General features: G+C 36.0%; 1 protein-coding gene across 1 annotated transcript; it reads left to right on the plus strand.

Annotated features, from left to right (window-relative positions):
* The first annotated feature begins 7,918 nt into the window (after positions 1–7,918).
* On the plus strand, positions 7,919–9,249 carry LOC103952565 (V-type proton ATPase subunit G-like). The gene is made up of 3 exons (XM_048582929.1): positions 7,919–8,708; positions 8,825–8,925; positions 9,101–9,249. Exons 1-3 carry the CDS (start codon positions 8,621–8,623, stop codon positions 9,242–9,244), a joined length of 333 nt encoding a protein of 110 aa, XP_048438886.1. The 5' UTR covers positions 7,919–8,620; the 3' UTR covers positions 9,245–9,249.
* Positions 9,250–18,739: the final 9,490 nt, after the last annotated feature.

Here is an 18,739-nt window from a genome sequence, read left to right on the forward strand (position 1 = left end):
CCCCCTTCGTTTTTCTTCAATCTAGCATCTGTCACTTCCATTTCTCTCAATTTGATCATCTGATACTCCTTCCATCTAAATCTCTGTCTTCCCTAGGTTGATTGAGCTATCTCGGTGTGTCTTGTAAGCGTTTTTTTTTTTTTTAAATTTAAAATTATTAATGTCAATTCATACTAATCCCATGAAATTCGTTATCTATAGGGATATTGTGTGTGATTAAAGATTGGTCGAGAACGATTTCGAAGGTATTTTCTTCGTTTTATTTAAAAATATATATATAAATTAATTAAATTATATTGAAATTATGTTGTTATGATTATAGTATGTTGTTAATTTATAGGGTAAATGACAAAAAATTACCTCAACTATTGGTCTGACAACACTTTCATACCTCGTCTTTTAAAAATGACAATGTCATACCTCATCTTACAAATTTGTGCCAATGTCAGACCTCCGTAATTTTTCTGTTAAATGCTGACGTGGCCAGAGACGGGACTCACTCACTAATCCAACTGGATTGACAAATAATCAAATATATATTTAATAATTAAATATTCAAAAATTAAAAAAATTAAAATTTAAAAAAACTAAACAAATAAAAAAGCCTAGGGATGCGAGCATTCCTTTCTTCTACCAGCACTAACCATTCTCTCTTTTCTCTTTATCTTCTCCCACATCTTTCTCCCACTCTAACTCCCTTTTCGCTCTACAACCACTGGCGCTGAGGAGGAGAGAAGCGGAGGGAGGAATGAGAAGAAGGGTCTGAAGGCTAAGAGAGCAGAGGTGGAAAGAGATGAGGGTTTTGACGGCTGAAAGGAGGAAGAAATCGAGAGGTCGGAGGAGGTGTGGGGTCGACGGCGAATCAAACGGAGGAGAGAGGTTGGAGGAGGGACTGAGTGGAGAAAAGGTAGGAGGGTGATGGGTGTGTAGGAAGGGAAGAGGATCTGGGTGTGGGTTTGGTTTTTTTTTTTTTCTTTTTTTTTAGTGTGGGGTATGGGTGTGGGCATGGTTTTTTTGGTTTTTTTTAGTGGGGTGGTGAAGATGGAGGAAAATAGGCGGCAATGGGGTGGTGAAGGAAGGTTGGGTATGGAGGGACTAGGGGAGGGATGGGTTGGGTTGGGAGGTGGTGGTGAGGGAATGACGAGTGCGAGTGGGGAGAGGAACGGAGTAGGGAGACTGCATCCCAAAGAGAGAAGAAAGAGAGAGGGTGATAGAGGAAGGTTGGGGGGATAGGGAAGGGTTTGGTGGCTGTCGAAGAGAAGAAGAAAAAAGGTTGGTGCGGGTGGAAGGGAGGGTTGGATCCCTTAGGCCATTTTTTATTTTATTTTTTTAGTTTTTTAATTTTTAATTTTTTTAATTTTTGAATATTTAATTATTAAAAATATATTTTATTATTTTTTAATCCAATTGGATTAGTGAATGGGTCCCGTTTCTGGCCGCACCAGCATTTAACATAAAAAGTAAGAGAAAAACTGATGGAGGTTTGACATTGGCACAAATTCGTAAGATGAGGTATGACATTGTCATTTTTAAAAGATAAGGTATGAAAGTATCGTCAGACCAATAGTTGAGATAGTTTTTTTGTAATTTACCCTAAATTATATTTATATTGTGTTGTTAAATTTGTACTTGACGTACAAATATGTATTGTGATGTACGGAGTTAATTGTAATGAGTAAACTGTCGATTCACCCCCTGAACTTTCACTTAGTTTTCGATTTCCCCCTTGAACTTTGTATTGGAAAATTAAGGACTCAAACTAATTTTTTTAGCCGATTTGCCCCCTACAATTAATTTTTCATATATTCCATCCATATTTGTGTTAAGTGAGATCATGTGCACAACATGTGAGGGTAGTTAAGTCATTTCACTCTTAAAAATGATTAAAAAACTGAAAATAAATAAAAAAACTAAACTTTCCCTCTATTTTTTCCCGCTAATTCCTATCCTCAATTTTATTTTTCCCTCTCATTCCTATGCATGAGAAATGACATATTAAAATGACAACTAATACGTTTCTTACTAATGTTTATTATTATTTTTTTATTTCATTTAAATTACAACTAATACGTTTATTTTGTGTAACAGAAGAAGGCGAAAGCCAACAAGATTAATCGGGAGAAGAAGACTCTTCTCCGCTATTCGAGTTCGAGGCCATTCTCATATAGGATGGAGGCGCGGCAACATGTAACAATAAAGCTTTTAATATTCAAATTTTTATATGTCAATAATACTAAAAAAAAAATTGTACTAACATTTTTCTTATCTTGTTCTATCTAGGGGGTTCAAAACTCTTAGAGATCGATGTCTTCCTAGACGTTTATGTTCGACCTGGGGATGAGTTGACCGAGTCCCTTCATGTAATTATTCTTCAATTGTATTTACCATCTTACGCATTCAAGTATCATGGTTATTATTTCAATGTTATGATTAATATTTCATGTTATATTACACATGCGACGATGGTGGAGAAGAGCTAGTCGGTTCTTCAAGAGTTAACCTCCCAACTTTCCCCTGACACTCCAATCAAGTTCGTGGATCCCCCCAAGGATGCGGTGTTTCAGATCCTTACAAACACATTGGATCAGACTCTAGGTCGAAGGCCAAGGACGTATTGTCGGGGATGGGGAATGTCGGTGGCGGGAACCTAGAGTCTCTTCATCCTCGCAGTCGAATGGCGAGGTGATAGTTTTGACACAAGAGGTGCCTGGCCTTAGGAGTGAGCTTGCCTCATATAAGAGCCAAATGTCACTCTTCGTAAAGGACCTCAGTGAGTCCGGCATTCGTCTCTCGAATATCTGTACATCGTCAACATCCAAGCCCTTCCAACCCAAGCATGCCCAGAACTCTGCCCCTTCGACCTCTAAGCCCGACCCCATAGATTATTCTGCCTTCTTTTCTTAGTTTTTTTTTTTTCCTTACATTTTAAACTTTTTACTTGGACATACATTTGTTTTCTTTTTATTCTAAATAAATTATTTTTCTCTTCATTACATTTTTTTTTGTAATTTAATTTAATTTAATTATTTTATTACAAAATTAAAACCAGAAAATAAAATAAATTTAAAAAAATTATGTTTTATATTTTGCTCAACGAACACCTTCGTTGTGCATAATTTTTTGCATCCAAAATATTTCATCGCACAAAGTTATTTAAGACGAAGATTAGTCGTCCCCATGTATGTATCCTAATGAAAGCTACTTGTATCCTAGAATTTTGTGCGATGAAGACCTTTGTCTCTGAACATTTTGTTCGACGACATATAAAACCGTCGCGCAATCTTCTTCTGTGCGACCAATTGTGTACATTCGTCGCACAAAGTCTTTCTTCAGGACCTTTGCGCGACGGATATTGCACTGACCAAATTTTCGTCGCATTAACCTTTTTGCGACGAGAATAAGTTTTGCGCGACCAATTTGTGTTCATCGCGCTAGCTGGTAAATTTAGTAGTGAATGTGCGACCATTCACAGAGTAAGATTAATATATGCCCTAATCTTCATTACTTGTCGTCTCTTCTTGCATATATCTTTTCCCCCTCGTATCGTTCAGGTTTTTTTTTTTTTTCTGTTAAATATATATATATATATATATATATGTATGTATGTGTGTGTGTGTGTGTGTGTGTGTGTATTTGTGTTTGGATTAGTGGTTTAGCTTTGTTATCGTGACTGATCCCGTTTTCTTTGCTTTATCCATTTCTATTAATATGACTAATCACCCCCAAAACTCAGAAAAACAATGATGCTTAGTTGTTGATTCTCTGTCAACCATATAGAGCATTGCATTTATATGTCATCACACGCAAAAAATGTTTTTATGTGCAAACATGTGTAATATATCTCTATATCAAATAACATTACATTTTTACTAAGAATTGGTTCTAAAAATAATTTTACCAAAAGTGCTTTTAATCATTTTAAAAGTACTTTCAAACAAGCCCAAGTGAATCCTAAAAAATTACTTGAAGTGCTGCTTACAATAAGTATATAACTGGTGATTTTTTTGTAGGAAGCTTCAACTGTTTTTGGAACTTAAAAATTTTCTCTAAAAGCGTTTTCAATCATTTTAAAGTACTGACGAACGAGCCCATAATTTGTTTATACTTGACTACGATTGCATTTACATAACCCAGCTGGCTGATTTTATTCCATTTGTTCAAGTTTTGAAAAATTCAATAAAACTTGATGAATTCCATGAAAAGTAGTTGTTCTCTTTCTAATCCTCTTGGAGCCATATTTTTAGACTTTTAGAGAAAAAATTTCCCCTTTTTTTTCCTGAACGGTCAATAAGTTGGCTTAATTACCAAAGTTCATTGTATGGAAAATAAATACAATTTCATTTATGGTCTAAAATTGCACACATAAGAAAAGGCTTTTATTTTTTATTTATTTCTTGGCAAGTAAATCTTCACAATTACTCAAAGATATGATTCTGTTCTTCCGTCTATTGTGCTGAGAATGAAACTAAATCGACGATGTTTACCCGTTAAGGCCCGGAGAATATTCTACCATACCACTACACTCTATACAGACGATATAAGGGATTGTCTTTTTCCAATTGGATAAACCCTTCTCCATATAACAATTAAATTTTATTTTAATAAGGAATATCAGATATATATCCATCTAATTACTGACAGGAAGTTAATTACTGGGTTCGCCAGTGAATTTTTTAGAAAGCCACAAATACTACAGTCCTAAGCTAACCCTAATCTCTGGTTTCTTATCTCTGTGGAGTGGAATTAGCATGGATTCGTCGAGTGAAAGCTATTTTTCCACTGCTAAATCCACCATCTGCTCTCTCTTTGGTTTTGTGTTGTGGGCATCACCTAGGTTACCATTATCTCCCATGCAAAGCCCAAAAGGATTTACAACTCACCAATGTCTCCAACTGGAACTGGGCCTCAAAACCCTAATTTTCCCAGAATCGGCTGATAAAACAGGCTCTCGCAATCTCGACCGTTATCACCCTCACATTATTCACAGCTTCATGGTTTCAACATCAATATCGTCTTCATTGTCGTCATCACGGTGGCAGCCTTCTTCTATGTTCTTGGATAGCACAACATCATGGTCGTCCGCTGCAATGGACGATCTGATTGGGACGGATAGCGGTGTCCAAATCATGCTATGCCCGGAACAGAATAAATTGTGGGTGGAGAATACAGCAGGATCGTCGACGTTTTCAACTCATATTAAGCGGAGACGGATTGGTACTGATCAAATACGTGATCGAAGGAAAAAGGAATACCCACCGCCAATACCACTGATAGCACAGACACGGAATTTGACAAGTCGTATGCCCTGGAGTTTAACCAGACATTGCTACAATGGAAGGCTGGTCCTCAAAGGCGAGAAAGTGAAGCACCAGGAATATTTTGAAGTCCTCCGTGAGAATGGTCGTCTTGTCATAAATCTTGTTCATCTAGACGATTATCATTTCAATGACGACGTGACGAGCAAGGAAAATGAAGAGCTTGAAATGGAAGAAGGCCTCCAATTCAGCGAAGAAGTTGATGAGGGTGAAATTAAGGCAGAGCGATTGGATGATGATGGGGATGAGGACGATGACTACGAGGATGATGATGAATCTGGCAACAATGCGCAGAAGGCAATGGCTTTGGCGGCATATAATTCGTTGCCTCAGTCTCATTTGGGGATGACAAGCAGGTGTAAGAGGCATCAAAATCTATCCAAGCATTTCAAAAGTGAAGGTGCGATGGTGAACTTGGTGGAATCGTCATCATTTGTTTCCTTTGGGAATGAGAGTGATCCCAATATCCCTCAGGACACCAACACTTACTTTGCACACCCAGATTCGGCTCCTCTTCGTCCCTTAATGGTTAGTGTCATGTAAGCTTTTAACAAAAGCAATTATAGGGTATGAGGTAGCATAGCGGCTGTCCCCTGTTATAGATATATAGAGGCATACAGAAAGCACAGGAGGTAGGATCAATGTTGGTTGGACTTTTGATAATAAATTATCTTCCCAATATTGGAGAGCTTGCTTAGGAGAAGTACAATATTCACTTGTATATATACAAATACAACCACATTCTACTAGGGGGATTTGGGCTAAGCCATTCATAAGTAGGTACGAACTCAACACAAATATTAAATTGATCGCGCCTTCATAAGATTTCTCCTTTACAAGTTAAGACAAATACCACTAAATGATAGTCGTACTGATAAATTTAATCAAAAACATAAGGACCATAGTATTAGGTATTAGTGGGTGAAGTACGATATTTTAAGATAATTAACTTGTGCATTTGCAGGACATGTATGGTTTATAAATAAATCCATTTGAATGGACGGCATGGTGTTAGTTGGAGAATTATTTTAGATGTTGGAAACATAAGTCACTGGTGTACTATTATACTTGTTTTGAACAAACGACATGGTTTTAGATGGAGAATTTATAAATATCGGGACAAGTCGCATGGTATCATAAGAACGGATGACATGGTTGATAATCCCGTTTGAAAATGTTTCTTGACGCACACTTATACCTGTATTGAACTCGCACCACAAGTCCCTTGCTACCAATCCGAGTAAGAAGAGAACAAGCTAGATACAATTAATTGCAAATGGTAATACTTGTACCACCCGTAAGGGAATGCACATACTCTCATTCCTTGTAAATAACATAACTTCATCGTATAAATTTCACAATCAGAACCGTTCTACTTCTTAATCTTTATTTGAGGATCATCCCTATCAAAAATCATTTAAATCAAAGATTATTTATGTATTTGTATGTATGGAACAAATTGGCAGTGTGGTACCACAGGAACATATTCACAATACCTCTTAACTTATTTGATACATTTGCATGACTAAACGGTATTCAATTCAAATGATTTTTGTAAGGATGATCTTCAACTGAAAATTAAGAAATTAAATAATTCCGATTGTGAAAATTATATATTTAAGGTACGCTATTTCACAAGGGGTAAAATATGTGCATTCCTCAATGAAGGGATGCAAGTATCACCAAATTGCAACTTTCACCAAAAATAATTTGGATTGCATAAGAGATGTGTAGGGATTGTTCACACTTTAACTTGAAGATGTTTAAATGGAAATGACAGGAAAAAAGTATATGCAAATTTTATTTGAACCCATTTTTAAGGTGCAAAAGAGAACCTGAGATATTGAGTTTGGTTTTTTCATAAGTTGGGGTAATTTAGGAAAAAAATGTTGAGTCGGTACATAAAGAGCACATGGTAATACGCGGATGGCGATTATGGGTGTGGTCAGGGTGTGAAAGATCATAGCTTGGGTGGAGGAGATGGCAACAAAATTGGTAAAGAAGTCATCATAGTTCTGCATGCACGATTACTCAGTAAATGATAAAGATCTATCTTCCGCTTTCTTTTATTTTATTTTTAACTTATTGACAATTTTCTTTTTATTTGTTTGTTATTACTTACTAATTTTTTAGTTTGTCTAAATTGCTATCTTTGTTTTCTCAAACAATTCTAGCCAGTGCTCGTCGTTTTTTTCTTCTTTGTGTTTCTACTATTCTGCTCGAGTGAGATTATCTGTATTGTTGCAGTAAACTATTGATAGGAAGGGTGGCGTTATGCCGCAAGCCAAGAAGAGGAAGAAAATAGGATAACTGAATCAATTGTTTTTAATTAAATGCATAGGTAATTATCATTAGTTAAATAGACAACGTGGTACAATTTTGAGGGGGGTAACGGTTATCTTGCGTTAAGGAGTGAGCAAAAACAGACTCAAATCTGTGGTTAATGGGTATGATCGTATGAGGACCCAGTAATTTCTCAACAAAATTAGTTCCTATCTCAGCTGGTAGTTTTTAACTCAATATACTACTTACACGTATACATATAAACGGTTTTGACCTGGATTCAAAAATTGAAACCTAACGCCGTTATTCAAGGAGTTTCTCCTCTCCAACTTAATTAAATCTGGAAGTAATTGTCATTCCTCCTTAGGGCGTAATTTATAAGGATAACAGACTTCGGCAATATATCTTTTTCGTTCAGGTTTTGAACTTTTCTGTTCTGTTCAATAAGGCAGAATTTCAGGTATTCTTACTGTCATATAATTTTTTAATCATCTTTTCCCATACATACATGTATATAATATTTAATTAATTATTCTGGATATTAGCTACTACTTTTAGGATAATATATATGATTCATTGCATGTATCTGTTCATGAATTAGAGGTAATATCTTTTAGCCATACGGATCTACCTTTGTTGCACAAGAACAAGATTTGTAGATTTTGATTTTCTTTATTATTTTTCTTTTGATTTTTTTTTTAATTATTTTTTTCATTAATTGACGGAGGAAAATTTAAACTTGATGTCTCTTCCGGTTTATGTAAAACAAGTAACACATCCAATAGCTAGTTTGTTCAAGAAGAATCAATATATATTGCACACTTGTAGATTTTGCTGGTGCATTGTTATGCTCCGGATAGTGATAGTTCATTCGGGATTTCTAGTCTGCCTACATTTATTTAACTCTCTTGCTCATCTCTCATAGATATGATTGATTGCTTACATGCTAGTCAGAAGCTACAACTAATTCTCTAAATCCCTATGGAATTATTTCCTTCTCAGGTAACGTATATATAGTCGCCATGGATTCGGTTAGAGGACAAGGAGGCATCCAGATGCTGCTAACAGCAGAACAGGATGCTCAACACATTGTGAACAACGCTAGAAACTGTAAATGCATGCTTTTGTTAATTTCTCCACCATTGTCTTTGTGTTCACGTCAATTTGTTCTTTTTTTCCTTTTAAATCTTGATATGGATCCTCCAAAATAATGTTACGTTCTTCAGCGAAGATGGCACGCTTGAGACAAGCTAAAGAAGAAGCTGATAGGGAAGTGCAACTCTATCGCACGAATATGGAGGCTGAGCACCAAAAGAAAATTTCAGATGTACTAACTGGTCTTTCATCAACTACCCAATTATATCATGATCACTCCATTGTTCCCCAAAAAAAAAAAAATGATCCTTTTTGAAATGAGATAACACACACATGAGGGGTTTTTAATGAATTTGAGATCCTAATGATATGATAAGTTTCTCTGATTAGCTATTAAATTTCTGCAGTCAAGTGGGAGTTCTGGGTCCAATGTGAAAAGGCTTGAAGAGGAAACTGATACGAAAATTAAGAACTTGAAGGAGTCAGCCTCAAAGGTCCAATCGGATATTGTCGGCATGCTTATTAAGTATGTCACAACTGTGAAAACTTGAAGCGTCTGCAGGTTTGTAGAACTCATTTGTTAATTATGTGATATGATAACTCACTATCTTTTGTATTTAGTGGACAACTTCTCAATTCTTACATTAATTTGTGTTTTTGGGTTTTCTTCTTATCCAGTTACAATATATATGTGTAAAGCAAAGCGAGAGAATCCGGAATAAAGTGCATAACTAGCAGTCCGGCTAATATTCCAAACTCAGTCTTGTTACATCTCTCTGAAGCATGTCTTAGCTTGCTGCAGTTGTGGAAGACTTTGAGAGAACGTTTAGTATTCTCTTCAACTTTGAAAATTATTAGTTTATTTATTTTTTTTCAAACAATATTCTAATAAATTTAATTAAGACTACGTGGATGAAGATTCAAATTTGGGTAAAGAGTGAGGAGCATACTACTCTAGACAACTTGCATGCACACAACCTAGATCTGTTAACAGAATAGTCCTAGGAATACTGCCCCTTTGATATGCAGAACTCGACTAGACGCTAGATTTTATGTTCACCAAAGAAGAATTTGAAATTGTCTTATAAGTTAGAGGATTAAGATGGAGTATTTCTACGAGGCTGATGGCTAAAACTTATCCATGCTAAGCCTGTTAAATTTAAAAAATGATGGGATTAGTAAGAGTAAGTTTTCTGCATCGACCTCCTAGAAACATACACCATCTTAATCCTCCAACATAGAATACAAGTTTAATATTATATTATCTTTTTATTGCACATGAAATCTAGTTATTTAGCTAGTCAGTCCAGTCCTTCTAGTCCTCCATGTTAAACATGACTACAAAATCTAGCTAAATCCAAAGTAAAACTTATATAATCTACCTGCTTGAAATATAAAGTTGCAAGGGAAAAAAATCCTAACACCAGCCAAAGGTTGGGGTCGGCAGCAATCATTTGTGATCTCTTCTTTCTCATTTTCTCATTAATTAGCTCTAGTGGGGATCGCTTCTTTGCTCTATCGAGAAGAGCCTTCGTGGTTGTAGTCCATCTCACCTTTTGTCGAGGAGAGCTTTTTGTAGTGGTTATAACTTACTGCTCAACATATGATTTTACAGCTCAAGTACGTACTGTTCACATCAGAGGTGATAGTTTGTGGTTTTGTGTGCTTGGAAAAGAACCATGGTGAGGAAACTTGACGTTTGTTGAAGGTGACTTCTTGATGCAAGAGGATCTACCAAAATAATTAATAATTTATATTACTAAATAACTTAAAACCATAAAAACCCTATGGTTTATAGTTCTTATAAACCATAAAAAATTGATGGTTTTAACAAGTTTGAGGTTTTAAGCCATTCATTCTTTATGGTTTAAAACTATTTACTATTTTAGTTTAGTTAATTTTAGTAATCAGGTATTGTATAAATAAGTAAGTTATTAATTAAAATGAATCAAGCAATTCTGTAAGTAATTCAAAGCTTCTTTATTAACTTCTTCATTTCCTTTCTTAATTAGTTTCCTCTCACTTAATAGAAGTTCACTTCCAAAGAGAAGTCAAGACTCCATATTCCTGAAGTTAGGAATTAATAAGTTCCAGCACCAACAAGTTGGATCAAGTGGTATCATAGCATCAAATTCGAAAAGGGTGACGGTAGTGGTGTATGGTCCTGACTCACGACAGACGCAGAACTTTGGAGAAGAACTTGCAAGTTCTTTAAAGGTTCATAGAAAATCAAGAACTAAGGGAGGAAATATGACAGGAAAGAATACCGATAGAACATCTAGTGGAGAGGAATGAATCACCAGATTCAAACAAGAAGTTCAAACTTTGACCAAAGAGTCAGTTGCTAAACTTGTGATGGCTTTAAGTCTTAAAATCCCTCTAGTGCATCCACTTCACATAGACTCATCAGAAGCTCAAGAAGAGGATGGATGAAGAGATAGAAGACGATGATGACAACAATCCCGAAACAGAAGATAACAAAGAAGATCATCGAGCAAGAATAAAACTCTCGTAGATACCTTAAAATTGATTTTAAGGTTAATATCCCTGTTTACAGAGGGTATGTTGATGCAGAAAATCTACTCAAACTCTCAGAAGATCAAATTTGCCAGCTTGAAACTTACAAGTCATGCCCTTACATGGTGGACCAAAAACGGTATGATATAACTGAATTGACTTGGAAGGAATTCAAGATGATCTTGAGAAAACAATTTTATCCAATTGACTATGAAGAAGAAAGATGGTGCAAGTGGCAACACTTCCGACAAAGGTTTGGGCAAATTGTACAAGAGTATACTACTGAGTTCCATAACCAAGCTATGGTTTTGGATATGGATGTCAATGACTATGATGTGTTCATGAAGTACACTTGAGGTCTTGCCGACTACATACGAAAAGAATTGAAATTGTTCTGTAGAAACTTTTGAAGAAGCTATTGTTAAGGCCATCGCTGTTGAGGCCAAAAACAAAAGAGCTGACATAAAAGACGATAAACAGAAACCTGGCAGTAAATGTCATTGGAAGAAAAAAAAAAAAAAAAAAGGAATGCAAGGAAGGTCCAACCCAGAAAAACTATTGTGATCATCGCGGTTATAAACTCTCAGGGAGAAAATGAAGAAGCTAATAAAGAAGCTTATTAACTGTAGGAATATGGAGTCTCGACTTCTTTTTGGAAGTGGACTTTTATTAAGGACGGAGTCAAAAAAAAAAAAAAACACTAGAATGAGTGATCCAAAACTTCTTGGTGATAGAACTTATTAATTTCTAACGGTAGGAATATATGGAGTCTCGACTTCTTTTTGGAAGTGGACTTTTATTAAATCAGAGAAAATGAAGAAGTTAATAAAGAAGCTTTGAATTGCTTTTTAGAATTGCTTGATTCATTTCAATGAATAAATTAAGTATTTATACAATATTTGATTGCTAAAATTATTAACTAAACTAAAATAGTAAAAAAAAATTTCTTCGAACGAACGATATTACCTACACTAAGAGGAAGAAGATGAAATTAACCTCACAATAAGTTTATCTACAATAGTAAATAGTTTTAAACCATAAAGAATGCATGGCTTAAAACCTCAAACTCATTAAAACCATTAACTTTTTATGGTTTATAACAATTCTTTATAAACCATTAGGTTTTTATGGTTTTAAATAATTTATTAATATAATATAATATAATTAATTCTTTTGGTAGATCCTCCATTCCTCCTGGATCATGACTCACCCACTTAGGACACTTGAGCTCCTGATCAAGCGAAATCATGAGATGAGGAAACTCTGTTTCTGCCTTGTCTGGACTATACCACTTTGACTCGCTAGGAATTTGCCCCACCAATGCTGAAATTTTCATACTTTCCATGCTTTGTTTCATGAACCTTTTGCTCCAAGATAATGTCCTCTTCCAAAAGATTTTCTCACTAATCCATCCTTGAGTTATCAATTGAAGGGAGATGAGTGTGGATCATCATCCAATAGAGATGGTTCAAAGAGCTTCAAATTTTCGGCATTTATGAACGAGTACATATGCATGTATGGTGGTAGATTGAGTTGGAAGGCATTATCACCAATTTATTTCATGATTTGAACGGTCCATAGCGGATAGGCTTGAGTTTCTTTCCTTCTCCTTGTAACGGCTCTTTACCAAGATGTAACCATAATAGGTCACCTTTTTTGAAGTTACATGGCACATGATGCTTGTCATGGAGACTTTTACATCGTTGTTGAGATCGTTGTAGTTATGCTTCCACTCTAGCAATGAATCTTTTTAACTCATTTGAGAAATTTTTGTGCTCGAACGTAGTTCTTCTTCTTATCCACTAAGTACATTATCACTTACAAAGACTACCATGTCAAAAAGACTTTGCGGTAGAAAACCCAAACAAACCTCAAATGGATATTTGAGTGTAGAACCATAATGATCCTATTGAAAGAAAACTGTAACTAAGGGAGACTTTCATCCCAAGTTTTTGGATGTTTAGAATTATAACCCGTAACAAATGTACCGTAGTCTGATTAACGACCTCTGTTTGTCCATAAGTTTGAGGTTTTAATGCAGTGATATGCTTGAACCTGGTATCCACATTCCCTATATTGAGCCTCCAGAAATGGCCAAAGAATCGACTATCTATGTTTGAAATATCGACGTAGGCAAGCCAAAATGTTTCCATGCATGTTGGAAAAACAACTTAGCTGCTCCTTCTCCAGTAATGATCTTCTTGCATGGAATAAGAATCACCACCTTGCTGAAACAATCCACAATCACAAACAGTCATATCCAGACTTAGTCTTAGACAATCTACCTAGAAAATCCATTGAAATGCTCTCCCAAGGTCGGCTAGGTACTGGCAATGACAAATATAAATCTAACTTTCAGATGGAAGGCTTCGATGTGCTACATAGAACACAACCTCGTGTATATAGAGAAACATCGAGATGCATCTTTGGCCAGAAGACATATTCACGAAGATTCAACGAGTTCTTATCTACCCCAAAATGTCCTGGCTACTTTAGATTTATGAGCCTCATGAATCCATAACCATAGATGACCATCATCAGGAATGCACAATTGTGTTCTTTATACATCAATCCATCTTTCAGTTGAAACGCACTAGTCTTTCCTTATTGATCTTCAGTGTTACATTGGAAGACCATCGTCGTCACATTGCTCAAGTATTGAAGGTTATTCAAAAAAATCAGCTACAATTGAATGGTAAGAAGTCTGAATTTGAGAAGCAACATCTCGGATTCATCATTGGCATAGAAGAACTGAAAGTGGACCCAGAGAAAGTACAAGTTATTTCTCAATGTCCTACACATTGTTCTGTGATTGAAGTTCGGAACTTTATTGGTGCATGCTAATATTTGAGAAAGTTTATTCGACACTGCTCACAAACTGCAGCACCATTACATTCTATCACAAAGGCCAATAAAAATTTTGAATGGTCTAACAAGCATGAAGAATCTTTCTAGTTGTCAAAACGGAAGATTAGTTAAGGCCCAGGTGTTAGCATTGCCAAATCTGTAGAAAGCATTTGAAGTGAAAGCAGGCGCATCTAATTACGTCAAGGGGGTCATATTATATTAGGACGGCAAGCCGGTTGCATACCATTCTGAGATGTTTAGTGGACGTACCAGTGCTGAACTATCCGACTTGTGAGAATGAGCTTCATGCATTGCATTAAGAAGTTAAGCATTGGAGAGTTTACTTGTTGGAGAAAGAAGTCGTGGTTCACTCAGATCATAAGCATCTTCAGTATCTAAATACACAATCTAAATTACAGCAAGCTTGACATATAAAGTGGATGTTTTACCTTCAACAATTCAATATTGTGATCAAAGTACAAGAAATGAGTAACGAACAAGTTGACAGATATATTATCTAGACCTCGAGCACCAGTTAGTTCCGCATTGTTGGTGGCTATGCAGATCACTCATAGTTCATTCGAAGTACACCAAAGGTGCCACAAATAGTGATTTCAACTTGCCTTATGCCAAGCTTCAACAAGGAAAGACTAGCGAGTTTCAACTCAAAGATGGGTTGATGTTTAAAGAAATACAACTCTGCATTCCCTATGACGGTAATAGATTGCAGTGGGTTCGTGAAGCTCATACATCTAAAAAAGCCGGACATTTTGGGGTAGAGAAAACGTTGTTGAATCTTCGCCGATATGTCTTCTAGCCGAAGATGCATCTTGACGTTTCTTGATATATAGGTGGTTGTGTTCTATGCAACCCATCGAAGCTTTTCATCAAAAATTGAGGTTTATATTTGCTATTACACGTACCTAGCCGACCTTGGGATAACATTTCGATGGATTTTCTAGACAGATTGCTTAAGACTAAGTCTAGATATGATTACTTATTTGTGATTGTTGATCATTTCAGCAAGACGGTGATTCTTATTCCATGCAAGCAAAGCATTACTGGAGAAGGAGTAGCTAAGTTGTTTTTCCAACATGTGGAAACATTTTGGCTTACCTACATCGATTATTTCAAACAGAGATAGTCAATTCTTAGGCAATTTTTGAAGGTCAATATGGGGAATGTGGATACCAGGTTCAAGCATAGGACTATGGTATATTTGTTACGGGTTATAATTCTAAACATCCAAAAACTTGGGATGAAAGTCTCCCTTAGTTACAGTTTCCTTTCAATAGAGCCATTATGGTTCTACACTCAAATATCCATTTGAGGTTTGTTTGGGTTTTCTACCACAAAGTCCTTTTGATATGGTATTCTTTGTAAGTGACAATGTACTTAGTGGAAAAGAAGGAGAAGGACATGTTCGAGCACAAAATTTCTCGAACGAGTTAAAAAGATTCATTCCAGAGTGGAAGCATAACTGCAACGATCTCAACAGGGATGTAAAAATCTGCATGACAAGCATCAAGTGCCATGTAACTTCAAAAAAGGTGTCCTATTATGGTTACACCTTGGTAAAGAGCAGTTACAAGGAGAAGGAAAGAAATTCAAGCCTATCCGCTATGGACCGTTCAAATCATCAAACAAATTGGTGATAATGCCTTCCAACTCAATCTACCACCATACATGCATGTGTACTCGTTCATCAATGCCGAAATTTGAAGCTCTTTGAACCATCTCTATTGGATGATGGTCCTGATGAAGACACACAGCTTATAACTCCTCCAAGCATGCCCTTCACTTTTTTTGTCGCATTCATTTGCACATAGTTTATATCTACGTACAATAGGTAAAAATTAGGGTAAATTACACAAAACTACCTCAATTATGGGACGAACCACAATCTCATATCTAATGTTTTAAAAGTTACAATGTCATACCTCATCTAACGAATTTGTTGCAATGTCAGACCTTCATCAATTTTTTAGTTAATTTTTCTATTAAATGCTGAGATGGTCTGAGACGAGGCTCACCCCCTAACATAACTGGATTAGAAAATGAATTAAATATTAAAAATTTTAAAATAAAATTATTTAAATATTTTTATTTAAAAATGTAGGACCCACCCTCACCCTTCTTCCCCATTTTAGTCCCCAATTTTTAATTTACTCAAACAAATCAAATTCCAATTGGAATTTCGCAAACTAGGTGTGCTCTATAGCTACACCTTTGACACCTCTCATGTGCATCCATCTTTTTCTTTCTCTCCTGTTTCGAACACGTGGTGACGATTTGGGGTCGGAGAAAACCTCGGGCTTTGCTCAACTGGGTTTTTGGGTTTTAGCTTAAGGGACATGAGGTAGCTACGCTAGGGTTCTAGGGTCGAAGGGAGAGTGGGTTCGATCGGGTTTCTGGGGTTTGGTTTGGGGTCCAATGAGGTTTAGTGGTGCAGGAACATTTTAGGTTTCTCGATGTCAGCTTGGCGGGTGAGGTTGAGCTCGGTGTGGGTGTAAAGAACAAGGTTCTTGAAGCCTAGGGCTTGGAGCTTGTAGACAATGGCCGAGCCAACGAGGCTGATGTTGCAACGTGAAAGGGAGAAATGGAGAAATGGAGAAAGGGAGAGAGAATACAGGAGGAAAGGGGAGAGAGAAAGGGGAGGGATGGTGGTTCTGGGCACAGCGAAAGAGAGAGAAGTGAGGGGGAGGAAGAAGACTACAGGTGGGTGAGGTTGGTTTTTATTTTTTATTTTTTTGAAATTCTTTTAAATAATATTTTTAATGAATTAAAATAATTTTAATAATTAAATATTTTATTAGTTGTTTGAGCATTTGCACAAGTTGATTGACACGTTAGCAAAATATGGGCCCTGCATTTGCCATGTCATCACTTAACGGTTAATTTGACAGATTAAATAATGGAGGTTTGACATTGCAACGAATTCATAAATTAAGGTATGACATTACAATGTTTAAAACATGAGGTATGAGAAATAACAAATCATTTTCATTAGCGATTTTGTTTTCCAATGCTCTTTGCGAATTTCCTAGATATCATTAATCTCATTGATATCGCCTCTAGCGTTTAAAGTACTACTTACTAGAATGAGAAGTGTGGGATTTTTTTGTTAGCACAAGGTGTTTTAATTTTGGAAAATACCCACAAATAGGACAGTTTCTTAATCTTAGGGCAAAAATAGGATAGTTCAAATATGCACAAGGCATGCACACGCTATGCACAACAATCGGAGAGAAATAGGATTTTTCCTACACCTTGAAATGACCAAATTGTTCTCCCATATAAATGGGTTATCTAGAAATTTCAGCTCTCATTTCTCATTTTGTAGAGAAAGAAACAGAGAGGAGAGAGAAAAAATCTATCTCCCCCAATTCTAGTTCAAAGAACCCTAACCCACCCATCTTCTTCATCCAAGCTCTCTCTCTCTTTCTCTCTCTCTCTCTCTCTCTCTACATTTTGAATATAAACAAGAGCTCTCTCTAACCTACCCATCTTCTTTGATTTTTACCTTTTCATTCGTAGGTTTTGTGAACTATGTTTGCTTAATTTGCTTTTTGGTTGATAGATTTTTGGACTTGAAGTTGATTGGTTTGGTGTTTCTTGGAAGAGACCCAAATCCTTTATTTTTTTATTTTTTATTTTTTTATCATTTCTCTGATTTATATGTGGGTTTTTGTTTCTTCTATCTTCTCCCTTCCTTTGCTCCCTCTCTCGATCCAAATTTATAAGCACTAAAACAGGGCTTGGCTTTTACTTCAATTCAATGAAGAAAAAAACGTATTAAAGGTCAGATGCCTTTTGGAGAAGAGATAAATTTGAGGAAAAAAAGAGAAATCAGAGTGGAAAGAAGGAAGAGAGAAGGATATGGACGAAATTGTTTCGCATACTCGTTTGCTCTCTTCGTATTAAGCTCGCTCATACACTGTATGTACACGACATGCACATGACATGCATATGTTACGCTCACAGATATGAGCTCAACCCAAATCCCATAGCTCACAGCTCTCTCTTCGAAATCACAAAAATAACGCAATCAAATAAATGACCCTAAACTTTATATGAAGAATCAAAGATTCATTAATTTGAATTTGGTATCAAATTTGATTGGGTCCAAATATTTCAAGGATTTGAAAAAATTGCCATTTGAATGGGCACGAAAGAACCCAAGTGAATCAAAGAAAATTGTTTCACGAACTCGTTCGCTTTTTTCGTATTTGTAGGGCCTGCCTCTAAATCAATGGAAAATGTAGTAAACTACATTAATGTGAAGAGCATCAAAGATGTAAATACGCACCATCTACACATAATACACTACATGCACAACACATGCACATAATATGTACAGTACATGCACATGATTTTGGTATAGTGGATACAATTAAAACATAATTATTATGTATATAAGGTTACAGTGACAGTTTGAAAAGTCTTGTTACGTATATCAACCACCGCTTAACCGTACATGTGGAAAACAGGATACTCGTTATCGTTATTTCACGGACACACATGACCCGTAACGTCCTCTAAGTTTTTTTCTTAATTTTGTTTTTTGCTAAGGCCAACTAGGTTGTGGTCATACTCGCCAAATTCTGAGACACAACATATGTGCATTATAACTAGTGAACATTCCCGCTTCTCATATTAAGATGTAGCCATCCACATATGCA

Source organism: the organism of the source record quoted next, unplaced genomic scaffold (genome assembly GCF_019419815.1).
Source record: "Pyrus x bretschneideri cultivar Hongxiangsu unplaced genomic scaffold, Pyrus_bretschneideri_v1 Contig2, whole genome shotgun sequence".
NCBI classification, from domain to species: domain Eukaryota; kingdom Viridiplantae; phylum Streptophyta; class Magnoliopsida; order Rosales; family Rosaceae; genus Pyrus; species Pyrus x bretschneideri.

Excerpts from the sequence above, each read along its gene's own strand:
- LOC103952565 (XM_048582929.1), top strand. The coding sequence starts at position 8,621 with ATGGATTCGGTTAGAGGACAAGGAGGCATCCAGATGCTGCTAACAGCA. Across the intron at positions 8,709-8,824 it reads TGTGAACAACGCTAGAAACT|CGAAGATGGCACGCTTGAGA; the intron begins GTAAATGCATGC and ends TACGTTCTTCAG. Across the intron at positions 8,926-9,100 it reads ACCAAAAGAAAATTTCAGAT|TCAAGTGGGAGTTCTGGGTC; the intron begins GTACTAACTGGT and ends AAATTTCTGCAG.